The sequence below is a fragment of the Panthera tigris genome, chromosome B2 (genome assembly GCF_018350195.1).
Source record: "Panthera tigris isolate Pti1 chromosome B2, P.tigris_Pti1_mat1.1, whole genome shotgun sequence".
Taxonomy (NCBI): Eukaryota; Metazoa; Chordata; class Mammalia; order Carnivora; family Felidae; genus Panthera; species Panthera tigris.
The window spans coordinates 53,188,820-53,213,182 of record NC_056664.1 but is presented as its reverse complement, the minus strand read 5'-3'; the positions used below and the strand labels follow the sequence as shown (position 1 = coordinate 53,213,182).

General features: G+C 38.1%; 1 protein-coding gene across 7 annotated transcripts in view; it reads left to right on the top strand.

Moving 5' to 3' along the window:
• COL21A1 (collagen type XXI alpha 1 chain) overlaps positions 1-24,363 on the top strand; it is a 172,036-nt gene that overhangs the window by 76,426 nt on the left and 71,247 nt on the right. For all 7 annotated transcript variants that reach the window (XM_015543553.2, XM_042986589.1, XM_042986588.1 and 4 more), the window contains 3 exons: positions 5,317-5,379; positions 19,633-19,686; positions 19,777-19,830. In XM_015543553.2, the coding sequence (XP_015399039.1) occupies positions 5,317-5,379; positions 19,633-19,686; positions 19,777-19,830 (171 nt within the window). The remainder of the gene's footprint in view (positions 1-5,316; positions 5,380-19,632; positions 19,687-19,776; positions 19,831-24,363) is intronic.

Below are 24,363 nucleotides of genomic sequence, written 5' to 3'. Positions count from 1 at the left end.
CTGAATCTTTATTAGTGATCTGTTAGGTGTCTTGAAGTGACATCAGTTTTTATTCACATATGTTTCTACAGCAAAGTTCCAGAGCACCCTTTGTCTTATCTGGTAAAGCCTCTGATATCCAGTGTTTCCAAGTTCCATGTGTTCCTCATGTTCATTTTCTTAGTCATAATCTCACACTCTTGCCACCTACTACTTTAAGTGAAATTGCAGTTTTCCACCAATCTTGAAGTTGGCGTGCCTTCCCGATCTGCTTTCCATTTTCTTCAGAAAATCTGGCAGGAGAACAGGAACACACACATACTCTTCCATCCTTTTAGGGCTCTTTCCCCTGGAGGTGGTTCCTAGCCCACATCAGGGACCTGCATGTGAAAAACAGAATCCCTAGCAACACTCTGAGTTGTATTTCCTTTAGAGAATTTCTGGCTTGGGGAATTAATAGGGTTTTAATTAGATCAGCAGAACTGGAACTAAAACAGATCAAGTGTTTTTACTTATAGATTGAACTGAGACTTAATGCGCATTTTTGTTTGATGCTCTCTGGAAAGTTTTGTAGATAACCATCAAATAGAGTTACCTGTGAAAAACAGATCTAGTATTCCTGCTAACCAGAAATAGATTTCTGGGAGCTGATAGTTGAGGCCTGAGACTGAAACTGAGGTGAAATTCTTGTGTGGGTAGGTGGGTAAATGCTTATTCTAGGATAAAGAAAGTCATCTGTTTAGAATTCTCTGAGTTTCCAAAAGATAGGACAACCCTATTGGAAAACTAGGTCAAATTAACTGTGGTAGCCTGTACTTAGACTTACCATGGCATTATAACTCTATAAAAAGCATAGAAATATATGTCTGTTATTGGATTGCGAGTTCCTTAAAGAATAGCTAATTCATTTTGCATTCTTAATGTCAAATATAGGGAGGATCCAATAAACCTGTTGGAATAATTTTTCTACGCAAGCACTTTACATTTAATAAAAACTAAATTCTCCTTTGAAATTCCAGTGTCTAACAGTGCTTAATGGTGGTAGTTTTTTAATTTAATGAATTATGAAATCATTGAACAAATAAGATTCACCCCTCGTCCCAGTTGACTTGTGTGGGATGGAATGCCTTTGTTGTGCTATGGGAGATCCAGGCAATCCCCAATTTACAAACACCCCCTTTCAAAAGACCTTTGTGATTGGCAGGTTCTCTCTCCACTTGAGTAGTCATAGGAACGTTTGTGGGGGCAGACTCCCACATTTGATCTAACCTTGATATTAGAGCTATTAGTTCAGAAGTGGAAAGAAGGCGTTTTGTCCTCTTTTTAGGAAGGAGCAATTTCTTACTAATCCTTTCCTCTGAAATTACTGCCTCCCCCTCTCCAGCTGTATCTATCTCTATTGACTTCCTTTGTTTCACCCTCATCAGTCCACTGATTAGGGATTTCTTTGAGCTATCAAAGTATCCTCTGTTTAAAATACAAAAGCCTTTGGAAAATTTCAGGGGCCACCGGGCATTCACATTTTTATGTAGATTTCCCCAGACTAAGTGGATTCCTTCTAGCCTGTGAGTGGGTGTTTGAGTTTTGAGGGAGGGAAGAGGTTGGTTTGGGAGGAGGGAATAGGTCGTAGGTCAGGACTCCTGCAAGTCTTCAGGGGAGCATGAAGGCACAAGGATTTTTGAGAAAAGGGCTTGAATACCTGGGATGTGGGCCTAGGTGAAGGGCTCCAAAGACCTTTGTTTCAGATGAGCAACTTAAACTATTAGCTTGCTTCTGCAAGCACAACTGTTTCTTACTTTAATTATTCATACTTACACGACTTGAGAGGCCAGATGCAGAGATGTTTTAGCTTAGTCCATGACATTTCCACCCCTGTCAACAACTCAAAAATCCTGTGGCACGAGTTCAGTTCAACATAAGTAAGTATTGCTTTTCAGCTGAACACATAGTTTCTAAAATTCAAAATGTGCAAATGTTTCAACTAAATTAGAAGAAACTGGATTGGGAATTTAGTCACAGTTGTACAATAGGCCCTACGTCTCGTGTAATGTATTTGGAAATTGTTTTCCATGTTAAGTTTCCTAGCAGTCCGCAGGTCTGGTTCTAATCAGTGTATGCGTTTTAATGTGGGCAGGGACAGTGGTGTTTAGGAGCATGGACTCTGGGCCTACATTGGCTGAGTTCAAGTGACATCTTCACTACTGCTGTGTGACCGTAAGCAAGTGACCTAACCCTCCGGGCCTCAGTTGTCCTATACAGAAAATGGGAATAATGAAATTACTTGTGTCATGGGATTATTAAAAGGATTAAGTAATTTAACATATGTAAATCTCTTACAGCAGTGTGTAGCATATAATTAACAAAGGTTGAGCATCAGCTTTTATTACAGTAATACAATTGAATTTTTATTCTGATTGGTCGTCTCTCCAAAATTAGTGTTTTACTTTATTCTCCCAATTTTATGGAAACAACACCAACCCTTCCTGAGTTTTTGCAAATAAATAGTAGGGCAATAGTCAAAATAACCAGTAAAACCTACCAGAAATAATAGAACCTGAAAAAGAGATTATTTTCCCTCTTGGGGCCTGTTCACCAGTGTTATGGTCCTTACAAAGTCACATTGGATTTATCTTGTGAGTGATTTTTTTTTTTTGTCTTGAAACCTAGTTTTTATTTATTTAAAATGTTAAGTATGTTTTGTACTTTTATGCAGCATTAAACCACAAATCTCATTTCTTCTTATCCCAAACCTGTATTTCAGCTTTGTCATAAAAAATAAACCCTCTAAGATCCTTTTAGTATCCTAGATTTTGCTGATGATTAATATGCTGCAAATAAAGAGGGTCATTAACAGGAAATTTGACTTAAGTCAATTGGTAGGGTCACGTTGGTGGCTCAGTTGGTTAAGTGTCTGATTTAGGTTCAGGTCATGATCTCATAGTTCATGGTTTTGAGCCCCTCCTCTTGCTCTGAGCTGACATTGCGGAGTCTGCTTGGGATTCTCTCTCTCTCCTTCTCTTTCTGCCTCTCCCTTGTTTGTGCTCTCTCTCTCTCAAAAATAAATAAACTTAAAAAAAGTTTAAAATAAATCAACTGGCAAATAGTTCTTGAATCTCTACTTGATAGCATTTTCAACCCCTGCCTCTTCTGCCAAAAAAGGAAGAGTTTGCACAGTCTCAGTTCAAATGATAAATGCAGACTAATCAAGGAAAAACTGAAAGAATTCTACTTAAGAATAAGGAAACAGTTAAGAGCTGCTATCGCATTTCAAAAGAAAAAGACATCAAGTAAAAAGGAATAATTGATTCTTTTTTTTAAAATGTTTTCAAGAGAGAGAGGAGAGCAAGAGACAGGTAGAGGGAGAGAGAGGGAGACACAGAATCCGAAGCAGGCTCCAGGATCTGAGCTGTCAGCACAGAGCCTGATGCGGGACTGGAACTTGGGAACTGTGAGATCATGACCTGAGCCAAAGTTGGACGCTTAACCGACTGAACCACCCAGGCGCCCCTTAAAAATAATTTTTTTTTAGTGTTTATTTTCGAGAGAGAGAGAGAGAGAGAGAGAGAGATAACAGGGGAGGAATAATTGATTCTTAACTGGATAAGGAAGGAAAACTTCTTGCCAAGAGAAAAAAAAAATGGAATGTGTTGAAAGACCTCAGGTCTGATCTGAACATGGATAAAGGATGGCAGGGAGGCCAGAGATGAAGGTGGATCCTCTCATAATAAGAACAGTAAAACTCAGGGCACCTGAGTGGCTCAGTCAGTTAAGAGTCGCATTCTTGCTTTCTGCTCAGGTCATGATCTCGTGGTCATGGGATTGATCCCCATGTAGGGCTCCATGCTGAACATGGAGACTGTTTAAGATTATTTCTCTCTCTCCCTCTCTCCCCTACTCACTCTCTTTCTCTCTCTCTAAAATTAAAAATAAAAAATAAAAAAAGAGAAAACGCTAACTACCTAGAGAACCAGAGTGTTACTCCTTAATGGAAGTCCTTGGGTTAGAATTATAAATTCTGTCTCTTCAGGAAGACATTACATGTTTCAGCATTATTTTTCTCCCTGGATTTGTAGCTATTCTTTCTCTCTTTTAAAAATGACATTTCCATTTTTCTTAGCCTTTCCTTGTGCTATGCCTCGTGGGCAGTTCCTAAGTGAAAAAGCCCATCCCTCCTTCGTTGGCCACTTAATAGAGTTCACATAGTTCTTTCCATTTTTCCTGTTCCATTTTTCAGGAACAAATCTCCCTAACCAGTAGCCTGAAGTAGTATTTCAGACTAGCAGATCTGGCTCTGTGAAAGTACCCTTAGTATTGGTGTTTAGTTAACTTACAATTATTAGGGTCCTGTGTGAATGATTTCTTAAATAATTAATTATTGAACTGAAATCAGTTGTCTTACCTCTAGGCAGGAGTTTACTGATAGTATATGTTTTTAAGCAAGATGCCCCATGTGGATCTCATGGACTCAGTAATAGATTAATACATTAATTTTGAAGTATTTCTTAGAATTAAATTATACAACTCCCTTACCTCACAAAAAACGTTCCCTTTTTTATGGGTGGTGACCATCTGAATGCCATTGGGCAACATACTAGAGTTCCATAAAATGTGCCTGGGTGAATTGTCATATTGTAGGGAATAGTGTTCTTTGGACATCCTTGGATTGTGAAGGCAAAGGTCATGTCTTCATTTCTAGGTATTAAATGTGTTAAAGACTGTGGGGGTTGGGCAGATTGATTTGGCTTGGCTATGCTCTCATGTAAATATTCAGATTTAAAAATTTTAACATTATTAAAGAAACACATTGACTGGAATAAAAGAAATGAGTGTCATACAGCTTTAAACTTGAGTCCCATGTGTAAGATCATAGAGCCTGTGGACTTAAAAAAAAAAATTGTGAATTGAATTATGACATTATAGGTCATTGATATCTGTAGTGTAACATTTAGAATAAAGACTGTAGACTTACAAATGAAAGATGGCTATTATTGAAACCATATTTGCTAGGACACTTAATTTGTTTAGAATTCTAAAAATGTCCTGCCATAAATACTGACATTTTACATTAGCGAAAGTATCTCACTTGTTATACCTGATATACTCACAGAAGTAAATCCTTGAACATTTTGCATAATAAAAAGCCTTTATTTGGTAAAGTGGGTGTTTAAAATATGGCATTTTTCTAACCCTATTTTGGGACTTATGTTTTTTTTGTTTTGTTTTGTTTTTTAACATACAGAGAGGTACAAATAATGGAATTGGTTTGAACCTTGAAGTGGACTGATTGCATCATTATGGTTTGTCATTTTGTACTGAAGATTTTTTTTTCCTTTCTAGGGTGAACCTGGACAGCCTGGAAACCCCGGCTACCCTGGACAATCTGGTCAAGATGGTAAGCCTGTGAGTACTGAAAGCTTAGTCATCTCCAGTACTGGGATTATGTCAAAGTAAAAACTGCACTGGGTAAAGTTAAACAGGCAGGGAAGACTTTATTCAAGACTGTTGTAATAGGGAGAGAGATTGACCTCTACTCAGTGAAACAAAGGAAGGGTTCTTGCGTGCTGGCCTGAGCTAGTGAAAAAGTACTGGAGAACTTTAGGTGGGTGATCAGTGGGGTGGCAGGAATTGAGTTATCCTGAGTTTGGCAGATGTTTTCCTGTGTGATTAGGGCAACTGTCTTTGGTAATTGGCACTTCTCGAAGTTAGGGTCCTACCCTCCCTCAGAGACTGGAAGATCCGGGTACTTCCCTTTCTTGATGAGTGTATTTCAAAGGGATGGCTCCTAGGTCCTTGAGAAAGACATTCGTTGCTAGTTGCAAAACTGACAAGAAATTTTGAAAAGGTTTGCCACTCAGAGGGTCAGAGAAAGTGACAAATTTTCTAGAGTATAAATGCTCTAAGAAGAGGGAGATCAGGAGCCTAGGGTCAGGAAGAAGGCTGTCTGAAGTTTAGTTAACCTGAGGGGAACATTAAGCCTGGTTGGGTCAATAGGATCAGCTTTCCAGTCACTTTTTAGGTGCATTATCCCCAAATTGCATGCATCTTTGTTACATTTAAAAAGTTGTCTAATGAGTATCGATGCATAGCTAGGTTCAGAAATCTTTTTGTCTTTTTCCTTCATGTCTATGGCAATTTTCAAGTTGAAGATCTTTTTAAAAGTGATATTTTCCTAAGAACATACGTGCACTGGAATATATTGACTAAAAAAATAGTATCTTGTAAGTTTCAAGAGAACTGAGGGAGATTTTTGAATTAAGGAAACATAAAGCAAATCTACTTTAAAGCATTCTAGGCAAATATTTTCAGATAGCTCAGCTGTCAGCATGTTTATAACAGCAAATAAACATGAGGAATTTGCTTTTAAATGTTAGATAATTGTCATCCAAAATATCTCTTTATCATGAAACATTAACTTCTTGCGTGAAAGATGGGAAGGTGTGTATTGTGAGTCAGTAATATTTAAGGAATGAAGGAACCACAGCCTAATGTTAGACTATCACTATCCCAACCATCAGGATAGAGGAGCTTGTTAGTTCCTGAGAGAGGTTTGCTGACAAATTCAATACAAAAATATAGCCAACTTTTGAAGAAGTAGTGATGTGCTGGGGTCTCATACACCAGTTTTGTGTGGGAAAATGGTACACAGGTGAGCCTCTCTGGAGAGAGATTGTTGGAGAAGGGAGTCAGGTCACAAAATGGTGATGCACTAAAGCTGTAGAGAGCTGAGGAGCTGCTGGGTGGCTGGGGTGGTGCTGCTCAACTGACACACTGGGATGCATTCTAAGTGTGATGACAATGCATTTGGGAATTTTGAGATAGGAAGTAACTTGACCTGGCTTATGTTTTAGAAAGATAAATATGAATATTATGTGGAGAGTAGATTATATAGGGCAAGAGTGGAAACAGGAGATGTGTGGGAGGTTATTTCAAGATTCTAAGGGAGAAGTAAGACTGGCTTGGACAGGTTGACGTGGTGAAAGGGAAGATAAGTGGTCATATTCTGGATTTTTTTTTTAATGTAAAGCTGACCAGAATTGCTGTCAAATTAGGTGTGAGGCATGAGAGAAAGAGTTGAGGAAGACTCTGAGGATCTTTGTGTGAACAGCTTACTGAGCTGGACAGCCCTGGGAGAGAATGCCTTGTTGCTCCTAGGATGCCCATGGTGCTTGCTCGGATATTAGAGGAATCTTGAGTTCAGGGATGTGAGTTCAGGGAATGAAAGTACACAGTTGGGACTCCTTCGTTTGTAGATTTATCTATATCAAGCCACCAGAGTGGATGCGATCCTTTAGAGAGTAATCACAGATTAGAGAAGAGAAGAAGGCAGTGGACTGAGCCTTGGGCTGTCTTTAGAGGAAAAAGGGGAGGAAGATGCAGCCAAGGAAATTGGGAAAGAAAGACCAATGAAGTAGGAGGAGAACCAGCAGGGGGTGGCATCCCCAGAAGCCAGGGGAAAAAAGCATTTTGAGAAGGGAGTGCTCAGTTGCGTCATTGTTGCTAAGAAGTTTTGAAAAATGAGCTCTATGCCTAGTCCATTGAATTTGCTAGATGGAGGTATTGGGGCCCTTGATAAATGGGGTTTAGGGAAGGTGGGTATAAAAGCTGGATTGAAATGGGTTCAAGAGAAAGTGTGAAGTAAAATGATGACTGAATATAGATGCTTTTTCTGAGGGGTAGAATGAGGAACAGATGAATGGAGCAGTTGCATGGTTAGGATGTGGGATAAAAGGAGGGTTTTTTTAAAAGATGGGAGAGAGGTGCCTGGGTGGCTTAGTTAGGCCTGCGACTCTTGGTTTCTCCTCAGGTCATAATGTCACAGTTTGTGGGATTCTCCCTCCCTCCCTCTCTCTATGCCCCTCCCCCAACTTATGCACCTGAGTGTTCTCTGTCTCTGTGCCTCTCTCTCAAAATAAAAAAAACCTAAGAGATGGGACATGTTGTAACATGTTTTTATGATGATGAAAATGAGGCAGAGGAGGAAAATATCCCTGATTTGGGCGATAATGGATGTTTTCAGGAAGAAAACCCTTAGGTAGGTGGGAGGACATTGGTATATAGCATGGGCATTTGAATCTTTCTGTGCCGTTGTAGGCCAAGCTGGTAAGTACAGAAGTAGCTTGGTAGCAATTTGTGGGAAAGAAGGTGAAAAATGTATCATCAGACATTTGAATTGAATGAAACAAATAGGTTCTTAATCTAACATCTCCTCTTTGCCTTTAGCCTCAACTCCTGTAACATGGCAACATTTTCCTCGGAGTTTCTTATATCCCAGCTGTTTTCACTTCATAACTTAAAGTGTCATGTCACTTGGTGGCATTCCTCACTGTGACTCCCGCGGCCCGGTGATGGTGCTGCCTGAGGCCCTGTGTGAACTCTTCCCTAATCACACTGGGTGGTGGGATGCCCTGGAGACCCTTTCCTGGGCCCTACTCTGTCTGGGTACTGGTAGCTGTGGTGCTTTCCCCCTCGAAGCAGATACACGATATGCTGAAATATCATCTGCTGGCACCTCGTAATGACACAGAGCTCCTCTGAGAGCACTACTAAATTATTTAGTAATAATAATTTAGTATAACAATTAATTATAATAATATTAATTAGTTATATAATTATAAATATTAGTTATATAAGTACTTATGTTAATATATTAGTAATATTATATGTAATATATTAATATACACGAATACATATTAATGTATGTTAATATATTATTGTAATAATTAATATATTACTATATAATTAATATATGTTAACAATATAAATTCAATAATATAGATAATATATATAAATTATAACTATATACAATTGTATTAAATTATAATTGTACTAAATTAGTTATAGAATTAATATTAATTGTATAATAATAATTTAGTATAAGTTATTCAATATATCGAGGTGAGTGCTGAGCAAGCTTTTCACAGGCTATCAGCTCTAGTTTGCTTTTTTTTTTTCCTTATTAAATATTTTGTCACGAATGAAGTACTGGAAACTAGTTGCAATAAGCCTGATCTAATAATCATGGATATTGCTTTATGACTTTTATCTAAGCTAATGGATTTATTATGTCATCTCATTGAGTACATGTGTATGTGTTTGTATGTGTATATGACTTTATGTATAGTTATAGGGATAGGTACATAGTACCTGATATGAGAGGTTAGATGGTATTAGAGAATATCTGATGTTAGAGAAAAGACAGAATAATGTCCACATCCTAATCTCTAAGACCTGTAAATGTATTGATTAGGAACTCTGCACACATGATTAAATCAAGGATCTTGAGACGCAAAGATTATCCTGTGGAAATTTATCTGAGTGGCCGGTATAATCACAACGATCCGTATTGGAGGGAGGTAGGGGTGTCAGAGTCAGGGGAGGAGATGTCATGACAGAAGCAGAGATCAGGATGAGGTGTCCATGTCCAAGGAATGTTGGTAGCATCCAGAAGCTGGTAAAGGGAAAGAGCACTTTTCCCTCTAGAACCTTTAGAGGGAATGCAGGCCCGCTGACATGATGAGTTTAGCTCCCTAAAGCCATGTTGGACTTCTGACCTACAGAACTACAAGTGTGTGTGTTAGTTTAAGCCATTATGTTTGGGGTAATTCGTTACAGCAGCAATAAGAAACGGTTTCTCTAATGTTAATCTGTTTACCCAAAGGTGCAACTTTTCCTAAATCTCTCCTTTTCCCTGTAGGAAATCTGTAGGAGATAGGAGTCAGGGCAGGAAGAGAAAGTGAGTCTGGGAGCCAGAACAGCTGAAGGTCATTAGTGTGTGTCCAGGGCCAGTGCACAGCGGGAGTGGGAAGGTGTGGGTGGAGTCTCTGGCTGGCGATTGAAGCCATCTGGACCAAGGAAAGTTGGATGGAACAATTTGAAGGGAATTCTGCTTTGTTTGGATTTGGTTCTGTGCAATCCCCTTCAATAAGCAGCTTGAATCTCTTTCACATAACCAGGCCAAGTCAACTAAAGCTTTAAATAGGAATTATTCCATTCTGGAGAAATACTAATTTTCATAAGGAAAATGCCTTCAAACAAAATGAAAGAGCGATTTTCAAATTCTTCCCCTCCTTTCTCGATTTCTATCAGCAGTGTCTGAGCATATTACTATTTTGCTATTCTATCATTATATAGAGGGAAGCAGCGGAAATATTTCTATATCCTGCTAGGTAGTTCAGAGTAGTGCTATTAGTAAAGACATTATACTGCTATGACATTGATTTTTTTTGAAAGAAGGCCTACTATGAAAATATATAGGACTGTTTTATGATTTTGTAGTAGTGTTTGTTTCTGTCTGTTTTCTGTCATTATTAAGTACTCTTCATGAACTAAAGTACTTTATGAAACCAAAGCCCTTGCTGGCTGTTGGAGAGATCTGAGCCTGTTTTGCCCTCTGTTTTGCTTTTAAAAAATGCTTCGGTTTCATGGGCCTCAGTTTCTTCATCTGGGAAATGAGAAGATGGTGCCAGATGAGGCCCATGTTCTGTCCAATGTTGATTTTCTAAGATTCCGTGAAGGCCATCACATTTACTGAGAGAGAAAGGTAAGCTAGAATAAACTGTCAAAATCTGGAGTTGGTTTTCTGTATTATTGGCTTAAGTGATTCAGGAATATTGATAGCACAGTGCTACCAATAGACAGAAGAATAGATTGGTCAATGAGCCCCACTCCATGATGCAGCACCCCTCTTTGTCCCCACCCCCACCCCTTCATTGTACCCCTGTGTCATCTAGAGATTCCAGAAAGTGGCTAGCTGTCTATGGAGGGTTCAACTTTACAGAAGTAGTCAACACACATGGGGAATTTCAAAGTTACCTGACTTGATCAAACTACAAATACGAGGGATGGGGCAAGTTAGTAGGAGATGAATTTGTGTACATAGGAGGGAGAAAGGAGGGGAGATCAAATAGGGTTCTTCAGGCCATTGTGATGACTTTGGCTTTCAGTTGAAGTGAACTGAGGAACCACTGGAGGATTTAAGTAAAGGACTGATGTGATGTAACTTACTTACAAACAAAAGTACTCTAACTTCTGAGTTGAGAATAGATTTTAGGGAGATGAGGGCACAAGCAGGATCAGTTAGGCTCTTAAAATAACCCAAGAGTAAGATGATGGCAGCTAGCATCAGGATAGTAAGTAGTGAGGCAAAGAGAACTGCGACTTTCTGGGGGTATTTTGAAGTTAGAGCTGATGGAATTTGATGATGTACCCTGCCTGAGTTTGAGGGAGAGAAGTCAAAGGAGACTCCAGTGAGATGTGGAAGGATGGATACGGAAACTAGGGCAAGGGAAATTAAGAGTTTGGTTTAGGATATATTAAAATTTTATCAGATGGTCAAGTAGAATTTTTTTAAAGATTATTTTTGGGGTGCCTGGCTGGCTCAGTCTTTAAGCATCCAACTCTTGATCTCAGGTCTTGATCTCAGAGTCATGAATTCAAGCACTGTGTTGGGCTCTGCGCTGGCTGTGAAGCCTACTTGAAGGAAAAAAAAGATTAAAAAAAATTTTTTTAAAGTAATCTCTACATCCAGCATGGGGCTTGAATCTACAACCCTAAGGTCAAGAGTCGCATGCTTAACTGATTGATCCAGCCAGCTGCCCCTATTCAAGTACAAATTTTAAGTGGTAGTTGAATATAGAAGTCTGACAGAGTGATTTTCCTCTTGTCCTTTTCTATAGGAGTGATAGTATGTTTCATGTTGATTAGTAAGAGCTTCCTATACACTAAGAGAATCAATTCTTTGACATCTATGTTGTAAATGTTTCTTTTAATTATTTATTTGGTTTATAGTTTTGTTTTAATTTCTAGTAATGTAAAATTTTGTCACAATTAAATGTTCTGTTATTTCTTCCAGTGTTTTTTTTTGAACATTACTGTATTCATTTACTGTATTATGATTTTTGAGAATTTTAATTCTTGACTTCACTTTTGGAATTTATTTTGGCATTTGCGGTGACATGGAGATCCAAAAAGATTTAGCGAACTTGGAGAATGGCTGTTCTAATGTAGTGAAATTCAACCCAAATAAACGTATGGCTCTTACTTGTCTGGGATGTGTTATTTAAATTTAACCTTGGTGAAAAGGGATTTGTAATGGGGTTGCCTGAAAGGCTGATGCAATACTTGGCATTGTTAGTAAATATATAATGTCTATATTAAGAAAGATGACAGTCCTGCTTTTGAAGTGTTAGATTTGGTTTGGATACTATGGGGAATTGTAGAATTTGGATTTGACTTACAAGAGAGAGATGGGGAGAGAGTGAAAACTCAGAAGAATGTCTGTCAGGGAGAATTGACTGTACCTCAGGTGTAATCCAAACAAGAGGTGCTGTTTTAAAATTAGTCAAGAGTGTTGGTAGAGAATGGAAGGAAAGGGAAGAAATCTGGCAGTTAGGTTTGCAGAGTAAGTGTGACAGGAGGTGAATAATTAGTAGTAGAACAATAAGACCCATGAGACAAGTTTTTATGTTTTCCTCAGACTCTTAACATGGTGCCAGTTGTGGACTCAACAGTTTAAGAGCTGTGGGCAATTTGGGGCTGAGTGCCATGAAGATTAAGGCCTGGAAAATGGGGTACGTGAGGTTACAAGCCAAAGGAATGGCTGTTACTTAGCTTAGAAAAGAGAATTGTAAGAAGAGGCTTACTGAAATGTGTATACAATACACATCTAGAGAAAACTATTTCTACCTGAGCTCTTACTTCACCTCAGTTTGGATTCCTTTAGCAAAAAGGTTTATTGTCTCACTGTCTCCCTGTACTATAAAATACATGCACATGCATGATCAAACCCCTCGTGAGAGTCTTACTGGTAAACTAAAATTTGGACCACTTGCCTCAAATGAACTATCTTCCACTTGGGCAGTTTATCTCCCTTTTGTAAAATAAAATGTGATTTAAAATTTTTCTGTAAAACTTTCCTAGACAAAGCTTGGTCCACTAGCTAATTCATTTTTCTCAAACACACCCCTTATGTAAATCTCCTGTATGGATCTCTCCATGTTTTCCTCATGGGCCTCTTAAGTACATTACTTATTTTTTTTTTTATATTATGTATAGTATATACAATAATGATGTGTATGTAGATATTTTATAGAAATGTTACTTGTCTGGTTTTAAAAAAATTTTTTTTAATGTTTATTTATTTTTGAGACAGAGAGAGACAGAGCATGAACGGGGGAGGGTCAGAGAGAGGGAGACACAGAATTTGAAACAGGCTCCAGGCTCTGAGCTGTCAGCACAGAGCCTGACGTGGGGCTCGAACTCACGGACCGCGAAATCACGACCTGAGCCGAAGTCGGACGCTTAACCGACTGAGCCACCCAGGCGCCCCATTACTTGTCTGTTTAAATTCTTGAAGGAATTGATTGATAACACAACTAGCATGTGTGATTTTAAAGATAAATTTATGCTTATATTTTGTATTGTTTTGATTGTAATCTGTATGAATGCAGGGCTGTTTCTGCCATTATTTTAGAGCCATCAGTAGTAGTGACTGGTTGGGCACCATAAACATTTATATGTTTGTTTTCTTATTCATTCTTTCATTCATCCATTCATATACCTGATATTGATTGGGTATTTACTTTGCTCTTGGCACTGTTATAGTTTGAGGAGATATGCAATGAACAAAAAAGACAAAACCCGCCATTTTGAAGCTCACATTCCGCTAGGGAGGGACAACAATAATGACTATACAATAATAATAATAATAATAATAATAATAATAAGTGATATCAGATTGTGGTAATTACTATGGAAAAAATATAGCAGAACAGAAAGAGAATGAGGCTAGTTATTGGTCACTTCTCTTTGAATAGAAAATGTTACTATTAGAAATTTAGGAAGTAAGAACTATTAAAGATGCTATTGGTTACCTTAAAAAGTTGCATATTCTCCTTTTGTTTTTTTAAATGTTTACTTATTTTGAGAGAGCAAGAGCACGAGTGAGCAGGGGAGTGGCAGAGAGAGAGGGAGGGACAGAATCCCAAGCAGACTCCACAGTCAGCACCAAGCTCGATTCAGGGCTTGAACTCATGAACTGTGAAATCATGACCTGAGCCAAAGTTAAGAGTCAGACCTTAACCGACTGAGCCATCCAGCAACACTGTACATTTTCCTTTTGAAATAAGCTTAGAATAACTTCAAGTGCAGTCATACTCAGGGAATGAGGCAATTTACCTAAGCTTAATTAAGTTTTGTGAATCTGAGAACCAAGCTGCATCTATAGAGGTTGTCAAAGGTAGGCAGTGTTTTTCTTTTATGTGCTTAAGCTCAAGGCAAAATATCATAGCAAAGCAGGTGATGTGTTCCATATTTATCACTCATCCACTCTTACTTAAGGGTGGGAGAATTAGATATAGATTAAATTTCATTTATAGTAAATGTAGTCTGCTTTGAGTAGAAATTTTGTCCCCCAACAAAAGTCTATAGCTTCCCATTGTCAAATGTAAATTTTTTATGTTAGTCCACAAAAATACATTAAAAAAATTGTGCTATTATTTGGCAACCAAATAATAGTATTTTACTCCAGATTCCCCCACTCAGTTAGTGATACATTATCTGCCATCCACTGCACAAATCAGAAACCTGGGCATCATACTATAACTTCAGATTCCTGACATCCTGTAGCTCATCATCAGGTTGAATTAAATACAACTTGAATGGACTCAGGTTCTACCTACCATTATCTCTCTCCTGCAGGAACCTCCCACTTGGTCTTTCTGCTTCTCCCTGCCACTTATAATTATCTCCATAGTGTAGCAAGCAAGCTTCTCAGAGCTGCAGTCTGATTGTGTGACCCTCTGGTATAGTGGATTGGTTAAAGACCAAAAACCTTCATGGAGCACCTGGGTGGCTCAGTTGGTTAAGTGTCCGACTTTGGATTAGGTCATGATCTCACGGGTCGTGGGTTCAAGCCCCACATTGGGCTGTGTGCTGACAGTTCAGAGGCTGGAACCTGCTTTGGATTCTGTGTCTCCCTCTCTTTATGCCCCTCCCCTGCTCACACTCTCTCTCTCTCTCAAAAATAAATATTTAAAAAAATCCTTCATAAGACCCACAAGCTGTGCATGAAAGCTGCAGTCTACTGTCCAGTCTTGTTTGCAGCATGCTTCCCCATGTGCTGTCTCTTTTGTCTCCATGGGTATGTCTCATCTTGTCATGCTTCATGGCACATTTTGAAGGGCTTCCTCTTCTGCACTGTGCTTCCTTTAGTGTTCCTTTGAGCTTGTCTCTTCAGAAAGCTTCCCTATCTACTCTTCACCGCCCATAGCATTCCAGTTCTTTCTTAGATCTTAGCTTGGGTTTAATTTTACATATATTAATGAGATGTATTAGTCAAGTAATTTGAGCAGTCAGTTAAAGCATATAAACTATTGGACTGGTAGTTCAGTTAGGTGGCAAATGAGTTTCTACATTAGTTACACATGACAAGACAGATTTATGAATATTTTTTGAATTTAGTTATGTTGAGCTATAAAGTGTGCTGGTGGCAAGAAGAATCCACAGTGGATATTAAAAATATACACTTGATTTAGGTTACTTAGTTACCATGGCTGTATACTTAAGAGTATCTGTGGGAATTTTGGAAAACTTTGAAGAAAATTAATGTAATAGAATAAACTTTGAATCACATTCTTACATTTCAGAAAGAAGAGTGACAACCAAAATTATTTCTCTGTATTTTATTCTCATTTTTAGAGTTTAGAGCACTGAAAGAAAATTGATTACTCTATCCTCCTCACTACTTGAGAAGATCTGTATGTTTAGATTGGCAGAATATTTTATGGCCTGATCAGAATTGGGCTCAGAAGAGATTGTGACCCTTGCACATTTGCTGATTTTATTTCCTTAATTTCCATTTCAATGCTATACATCTTTCCTGGAGCATTATAACTATGAATCATGGAAGGAAATTAAATTGATTCTGTATTCTTCAACCCTACAATTTGGCAGTGAGAATATTTTTTTCCTAAAAAATGACTCATTTACAAAAAGACTTTCTGTGAACGTGGAAAAGACTTTACTGTCAGAAATCTTGCACATGGCTGTAGGGTGGATATTTGGACCTGCTAATAATTGCAAAATGGCAAAATTAGTGTTGAACAGTATTGATCAAAGATCATGTGAAATTTGCAGGCCCACCTGAAAACACAGAAGCCTGTGTATTCAGAACAATAAAAACTCAGTGAGCTATATGGAAAGCTTATCATTTTTTCTGTTTCAGGGCATTTTCCTTGTTCAAGTGTACCCTGCTATGAGTCAACCAGTGTTTAGTTCTTGCTCCTCTTGGAAATTGTTGTGTGTTGTAATATTCCTCCCTGTTAACCTTTATTTTCCTGATTTTTAGTCCAAATTTCATTTTTCTGAATTTCATCCAATTTCTTCTGGTGGTTTACCCTGGGATCCCCCAGCTTGGATGTGGTTTTGGTTTTTCTTAATTTTGTTACTAATCATGCTTCCTCTAGCTTTTAAAATAATCTTTGAATTGCTTTATATAACTAAGTTTTCTAGAATGCCTCTCACCGTAAGTTAAAAAAAATCCCACATCAACTTGGTTCTCATATTGTGGGAAGCATTTGTTATTTTTTGTATTGCAGTTCTTCAAAAGACAAAACAAACAGGGCCATTATAAAATACACTGAAGCCTTGTTCACATGTTCACCATTAGATCTATATGAATGTTGCAAAAGGGTTAAATCATGATGATGACTGGATCTGCCATTCCTCATGTGCTAGTGGTGCCCATTAAGGCTACAGAATAACATTTTGCAGAAGTGTTCTCATGGTTTTGTACAATAGCCATTGAATCTGAAGAACATAAAAAGAAAAACTCACATTTGAGTTTTTAGCATCTGCCAGGCATTTTCACCTGTGACTCCATTTGTTTCTTTTCAGAAGTGAAGTGGGCACTGTTATCCTGGTTTGTGGTTAAGAAACTGACACTTAGCTAGGCAAAGTTAGTCAAAATCCTGTAGAAAGTAAAGGGAGGAGCAAAAATTCAGCCCAAGGTCTTCCAATTTCAAGATTCATTGTCTTTCCACTTTATTGAGTTGCCTCCCAGGATTTGGGGATATGAACACTCCGCCTGAGGTCACATTATGAGTCAGAGGTGAGCTGGGAACACAGTCTGGGGCATCTCCACATTGCTTTAATCCATTAAAATGTGATGTGTCTTCTCTAACAAATGGATCATATTAATTTACTTCTTCGAAGAAGAGAACAGCTTTTGATCTTCTACAAAAGATTCGTTTTGTAAAAAAAGTAATAAAGCAGATACGACATTTGGCTTAACTTTTGAAAAAATGTGAAAAAAATAATTCATTACAGTGAACTTTGCAGATGACCGGCCATTTTGATAAATAGCCAATCTCCATGGTAACTTTCTTTTGAGGAATTTTATGAACATTCATATTCTTTGGGCACTCAGAATTCTAAACAACTTAAAAGCAGCCTGGCAAATATGCTTTTTTGAATCTGATTAATTATCCTAGAATCATAAGATTAGATCTACCATGAAGCATTTTCTGATAAGAGAGTGTTCCTACTGACTCTATCAACTAACGAATAACTTTAGGCAAGTTATTTAATCTTATGTGCCTCAGATTCCTCATCTGAAAATAAGGATAATACAGCACCTACATTAATTAAAGGGTGATTGTGAGGGTTACATGAATTAAGTGAAATACTTAATCTGGACTTTGGTGAATTCTGTATAAATCATTGCTATTATTGTTTCTCCCGATTATGGCAGCCTGTTGTAAATCCTATCAGACTGTCCAGAGAAGTGCATACAGGTTTTTGAAGGATCTGGAGGCATCCTAAGTGGCAGCAGTTATAAGTAACCTAACTCTCTTGGGCATATGCTACCAGTGACAGAGTTGAAATTTAATTCCAGACCTATCTGATTGCAAAGTGGTTGAAGGAAAGAGATTCAGTAGTAACTAGAGTGGTAGAGATAAGAGGCTGAGCAAACGGTGTGAATTGACTTTGTTCTTTCTTCCTACCATTCTTGGGAACACGAAGGCATGACTAAAACTTGAATTTGCTACCGGTAGCGGCCCAAACATAACCTTGTTCCTTTGGGAAAGGGATTTTATGCAGTGTGGATTACATGAAGGTAAATTCTTCTAAAGTTTGATTAACCCAAAATGCCAAATGCTCTGTTCAATGCTGCAAATGAAGAAATGAATTGGACTGGGTTTCCCATATCAAGGGGGCACATAATCCCATGACACTTGAGACAGTGGCCACCCAGAGAGCATATGTTGGGCTTGAAAGCTGCAGGTTGTTTAATATGGAGCGTGGAAAGGTTTGTTATGAGACTCATTCACTGGTGAAGCAAAATGTTTAAGGATTGGGCACAGGGATTCAAGAGAAGAATTTGTTGAGAAATCCTGGAGGAAGCGTGATGATACACTCTGATAAACTCTGAAGAACTGAAAGAGTATGAAGGAAAGGATCATGCTTGGTGGTAGGAATTATATAGTTTATCATTTGGAGAGTGAGAGCGTTTTACAGAATAAAAAATGTGAGTGAATGTAAAGGGAGAAAACCAATAAGACTGATGTTGCTGAGACAACTATTAATGTTATTAGTATTGTTAGACCTAGCAAATAGTAAAAGGAATATTTGAAAATGGGAGTGGTAAAGCAGGGAATTTTGCTATCTCTAAAATCATAGCTAAAAATGTGCTGACAAGTGAGTGGGTGAATACAAAAAGCGGCCGTAAATAGCCACATGGAAATGAAGCTTTTGGATTTAACAATGAAGATGTAATTGGAAACACTAATGACATCTGTTTTAATATTGTTAACAACAGAAAGCTATATCCAAACAGTAAGACCCGAGAGAGATGGGATCTGAATAAGAACGTGAAATGTGTTTGCAGGTGCCAGGTGGTCTAAGTCAACGTGACATTGACCTAGGGAAACCTAGACAAATGTTGAGGGCCTGCAAGTTTGTTCTGGAGTTTAATTGCCATGTGCTGAGTGAAGAATGAATAGTTTGCCTTGTTGAAACAGTTGTGCTGTTTTGCCAAAGGCCCGGTTTCTGGAGGGATATGTAAGAAGCAGTGGAGACCAAAGTGACCCTTGCCTCAACAGACAGCCCAGCCTTGGGAGGTGGGGGAGACATGTCACAGCCATGCTCATGGATAACATCAGCAGCTTTCTAAAATGAGCAGTCCAAAGGCTGTTAAAAACTTACTCTGAGGAATAACATTTATCAAGTCTTAATTTATTCCAAGGATTAACTCAAATGGCCATTAATCAGGTGGTTTAAAAATGTAGTCCATTTGTATAATCCTCCAATCTTATGTGTTTTTCTCTCGAATATGTTAAATATGTTTCTGTGTGCAAAACATTTTTTTGGGGGGGAGCTGTGAACATTGGCTCTGTTTTTGCAAATCCAAAGCTTCCTTTTAACTGAAGCATTTTTGTTTATTTTTATTAATCTAGAGATATTTGAGACCTTTTCCCTAAAGACTGGAGGATATTAATTCCTTATTCAGCATTTGAAACTTTGTTATTTTTGTTTCTTAAACAGTCACCAAGTGAAGTCTTAAGTGTAAGACATTCCAGACAAGAGTGAATCCTGGATTCCTGCTCTTAGTGAGTATGATGAAATATTAATTATTTTGTGTTTCCTTTTCTTTAGGGATATCAAGGAATTGCAGGATCACCAGGTGTCCCAGGATCCCCTGGCATACAAGTATGTGATTCATAGATACACATTGTAGAATTATAGTTTCTAGTGAACCCAAAACATAACTAACCGGATTTTATTTTGTGCTTGATTTAGGGAGTTCAAGGACTACCAGGTTACAAAGGAGAACCAGGGAGAGATGGTGAAAAGGTAAATGCACACAAACAAAAATGTGTCCAGTCACTTTGGTCATTCAAGGAAGACAAAGGATGTTACCTATGATGACTCCCATTCAGTAGTGTTCACCTTGGTGAATTGCAAGATAATGTGGGCTCAGAAATTTGTCAGTGGTCATTGGCTAATAAAGCTCACAGCAGGTTTTTGTCACTAGATGAAATAGGTTGTAACTAGATGACCACTGTCAGATGAAACAGGTATTGGCATTGCCCTGATGCCATGTTCCCGTGTTCTCTCCTTGTGGTTAAACTCTGAGGGGGGGATTACCTTCTTAGAAGGGAGAGAACTATGTGAATGGAATATGTTCCTGTTAGCCACAGATAGCCCAATTCTAATATGTCCCTCTCCTTAATAGATACCTATTTGGTGCTTCTTTCATAGGTTTATTGAGGATCAAATGAGACAATATAATATGTGAAAAATATTTATTATGTTTCCTGGTGCAGGGCCTGCCTGCCTTTCTCTCTGTCTCTCTCTCTCTCTCTCTCTCTCTCTCTGTCTCTCTGTCTCTCTGTCTCTCTGTCTCTCTCTGTGCACAAGTAGGGGAGAGGGAGAGATAGAATCCTCAGTAGGCTTCACACTCACCAAGGAGCCTGACATGGGGCTCGATCTCACGACCTGATCTCATGACCTGAGATGAAATCAAGAGTCGGACACTTACCCAACTGAGCCACCCAGGTGCTCTGGTACAGGGTCTTTCTTAAATAAACAGTTGTTTTTGTACAGTTCTGTTTTGTTCATCCAAGTAGCATGGTTGCAGTTGGGATGTAGCATGGGGTAGGTTGGCATATGTCATGGGCATAACATGGGTTTAAACAATCCCAAGGGCAAATAGGAGGTTTAGTGGCCAGAAAAGATGGAATAGGTCAGGGCAGCTTTATAATCTGGGGAGAGTTAAAGGACAGAGTGCAACAGTAGCAGTCAATAAAATTCTTGAAGAAGCAGCGTAAAATCCTCCTGTCTTCTATGTGGCCTCTATGAATCTTTTTAGCCACTGAGAAATCTCTGCCTTTCTTAAACAATGGAGGTATATATTAAGAGGTGATAGGGAGCATGCTGGAGCTGTAGGAATGGCAGACGTCTTATACTTTCATGCTGTGGCAATGTTGAGAGGGATAGCCTGACCTCTGCCAGGTGATGGGGGATTCCACTGAGATCATGAAGATACCTGTTCTGAGGAGTCCGTGTGGCAGACACCTCACTTATATTCTGGTTTACAGGATCACTGCTGTTTTTTAACATTGTCACAATTAGTCTGATTTGGGGATGGCAGGGAGGTAATGAAAGTGTGAGTATATGAATGAATATATCTATGGATGAATGCATAAATTTGTCTATTTTTCCCTTTACTTGGGTTTTAGAAACCAGATATAAAAAGGAGGGTGTTTTTTATTCATCTTAAAAGAATTGAAGTAAAGTGCCTGTTTGAAGGTAGAAGAATAGCAATAATTTGATTAGTCACATCTTTAACTGCTCTGTTGGATGGGGTCATGGTACTGTCTTCAACATAGATGGGCATGAGTTTTACAAAGTCATACATTCTCTTGAATAAAATAAGATGAGTGAAGATGATGTGAAGGTCTCTGTTTTCAGTCCAGTAATAATTCCACTCAAGAGTTGCTTGTTTTCTGAAATTTGTTGTTTGGGTATAAAGTCTGATCTGACACAGTCCCTGTGGGCCTGAGATCACCGTGCGCTGTGCCATCTAAATTTCCTCCTCACATGCCTTGTGGCTTCAGAGTGTTCTTTATCTAGAGTTGCAGTAAATGAATAAGTTAAAGACTTTTCCTTGGTTCTTCCTCTAGAATATACTTCCTTAATTTTCAGAAATAGGAAGGTTGAAAAATAGACCCTGAGATGACTTTGACTTGTGGTGGTACAGGACATTTTTTCCAGGCATCACATAGCATCCTCTGAGAGATTGTTCCACACAACACTGTTCTCCATTAGGATATTTTCCCAGAATCATTTCCATTTTGTGGATTTCTTCTGAGAACTCCCATAGTAGGAGTTTCCACTTAAGATAATTAAAACTACATGCACTTTCTTGCTGGCTTTAGCATTTGTTGCTCCCATATCAGACAGTAGAGTGTGTATAGATTTTGCAGGTCCCCCTCCCCCCCCACCGATTTATAAAGTTAAAAAGGAGCACCAATTCACCAAATGGTCTTCAATTGGTAACTCATTTTATAATATGTTTTGAAGCTATTCTTTGGAATTTAAGAAAACGTACTTCAAAACACTTCCTCAACTTTAAGGAGACCCATGTATTTAAATCATAGGGAGAAATATATTTTGTTAAAACTTATATTAAGTTGTGTTGATGGGATGATAGGTATTTATGGGTTTTTGAGTTGAGTATGAAACTTTCTATGGAAAATTCAATTCTCAACACATGGGAGATAGTAATTTATTTTTTTAACCTATCTAAACTTGGTACAAACTCATCACTTCGTTTTTCTGGGTTTAAGATATAAAATATGTTAATTATATCTAAGGTCTCATTATGGAGTGAATTACACATTTTGTTTAATTTCCTCTTTAGGTCATTTAACATTGAAATTGTCCCTTCAAGACTTTACTTTCCCATTGTCCTTAGTGTCCATAAAAGAGTATAATGTGAGGAATGAGATTTCCTTACTTCAAATCAATCCCTTACTTTCATGACTGCACTTCCAAAGTCAAAAGATTAAGTGGTATTACAGTGATTTATATGGTTAATTATAATTAGGGAGTGCCTATATACATGTGGAGAGAACAGAATAAAGGACCAACTTAGTATATATTAGTGGTTTTACTTCTTACAATGTCTGAAGACAAAAAAAAAAAAAGAATGTTTAAAAAATTAAAGCCAAGAGTGACATGAGAGGGAGAAATAGAATTGGCTTAGTGAAGTTGCCACTTTTTTCTTCTTTCTCAGAAAAGGAGGGTAATCAAACTGTGTAGCTTTCTGATAACACCACCACCCAAGGCCCAAATAGTGGTGTGCTCATGGCTAGGTTGGAGGGGGGTGAGGGTGGGAGGCTTAAAGCAGTTATGGGTTTATAGACTGGGCTCTGAATTAAGACTGCTTAACTCCCTAGCCATGCTTCTTAATCTATTTAAACCTGGATTTCAAAATCTGGAAAGTGAGTGCTATTGTATTTCTTCATAGTTTTGTTGTGAAGGTTAAATAGGCTATGCACGTACTTGGCCAAAATTAAACACCTATAAATTAGTGATGATAAAGATGATGTTGATGACTGTCTACCCTCTTACTTGTGTATGTGTCTAAATTTTGCCCTCTTTCCTGTTAATATGGATGAACTGTCCATAATGTCCAGTCCTCCTCTTATGTTCTGGATCCTATCCTTCTCCATTACTTTGTGTTATTAATTAGCCCTTCTCTGCTATGTCATGGTTTTTTCTTTCTTAGTTAATTTTTTTACCAATAGCCTAAAGGCTGACCCATCTACAACCAACCAAACTGAACCCCCTCCTCTACCATATAGTCTCCTTTAGTTACCACCCTATTTCTCCTTTCCATTATAGTAGAAATACCCTAGAGAAGTTTGCCTTTATTCTCTCTGCACTTTCTTGCTTCCCTTTCTTCCTTTAATTCACTCTAGTAGGATTTCCATCCCACACTTGTGCTGTGTATTTAGATTAGTATCTACCATCTTTGAAGTCCAGTGGTCAGTGTTTTCCAATGATCTCTGCTTATCTTGCTGTATGTCCCAGCAGCATTTGACACAACAGACTTTTCCCTTCTTCTGTGAACAATTTGTTCTCTTGGCTTCTAAGATAGCACATTTTCCTAGATTTTCTCTTGCCTTCGTTGGTTACATTTTCACTGTTGACTTGTCTTCTATATTCATTCACTAAATGTTGGAGTGTTACCGACTGAGTTCAGTCCTATGCCCTTCCTCTCCTTCCTTAATGAGTCCATTTATTGTAATATTATTAAATATAAACCTTAATGAATATAAATTTATTTGTTAACTATATAAATATACGTATTTGTGATAAGTATATCAATAGCAATATATTTATGTGATCAGTGTTATAGTTAATAAACTAAAAATATTAGATATACATACATATGCATGACGTTTTCTTTTTTTTTATTTAAAAATTTTTTAATGTTTATTTATTTTTGAGAGAGAGCATGAGCTGGGGAGGGGAAGAGAGAGAGGGAGACACAGGATCCGAAATAGGCTCCACGCTTCAGCACAGAGCCCAACACAGGGCTTGAACTCACAAGCTGTGAGATCATGACCTGAACTGAAGATGGATGCTCAACTGACTGAGCCACCCAGGTGCCCCACACATTCTGTTTTCTAATAAAATACTTTGCTTCATCTGAATATGAAGAAACCGGAATTGTTGTTAAAACCAGGGATTTTCGGAAAAACTTCTTGTATGTTTTATGGATGGTGTGGTACCACACTTTCCTTCTATATCCTTTTCTTAGAGGCTTTTCTTCCAAAAAAGCAGCACTAATTGTGCCTTCCTTAAATATTCTCT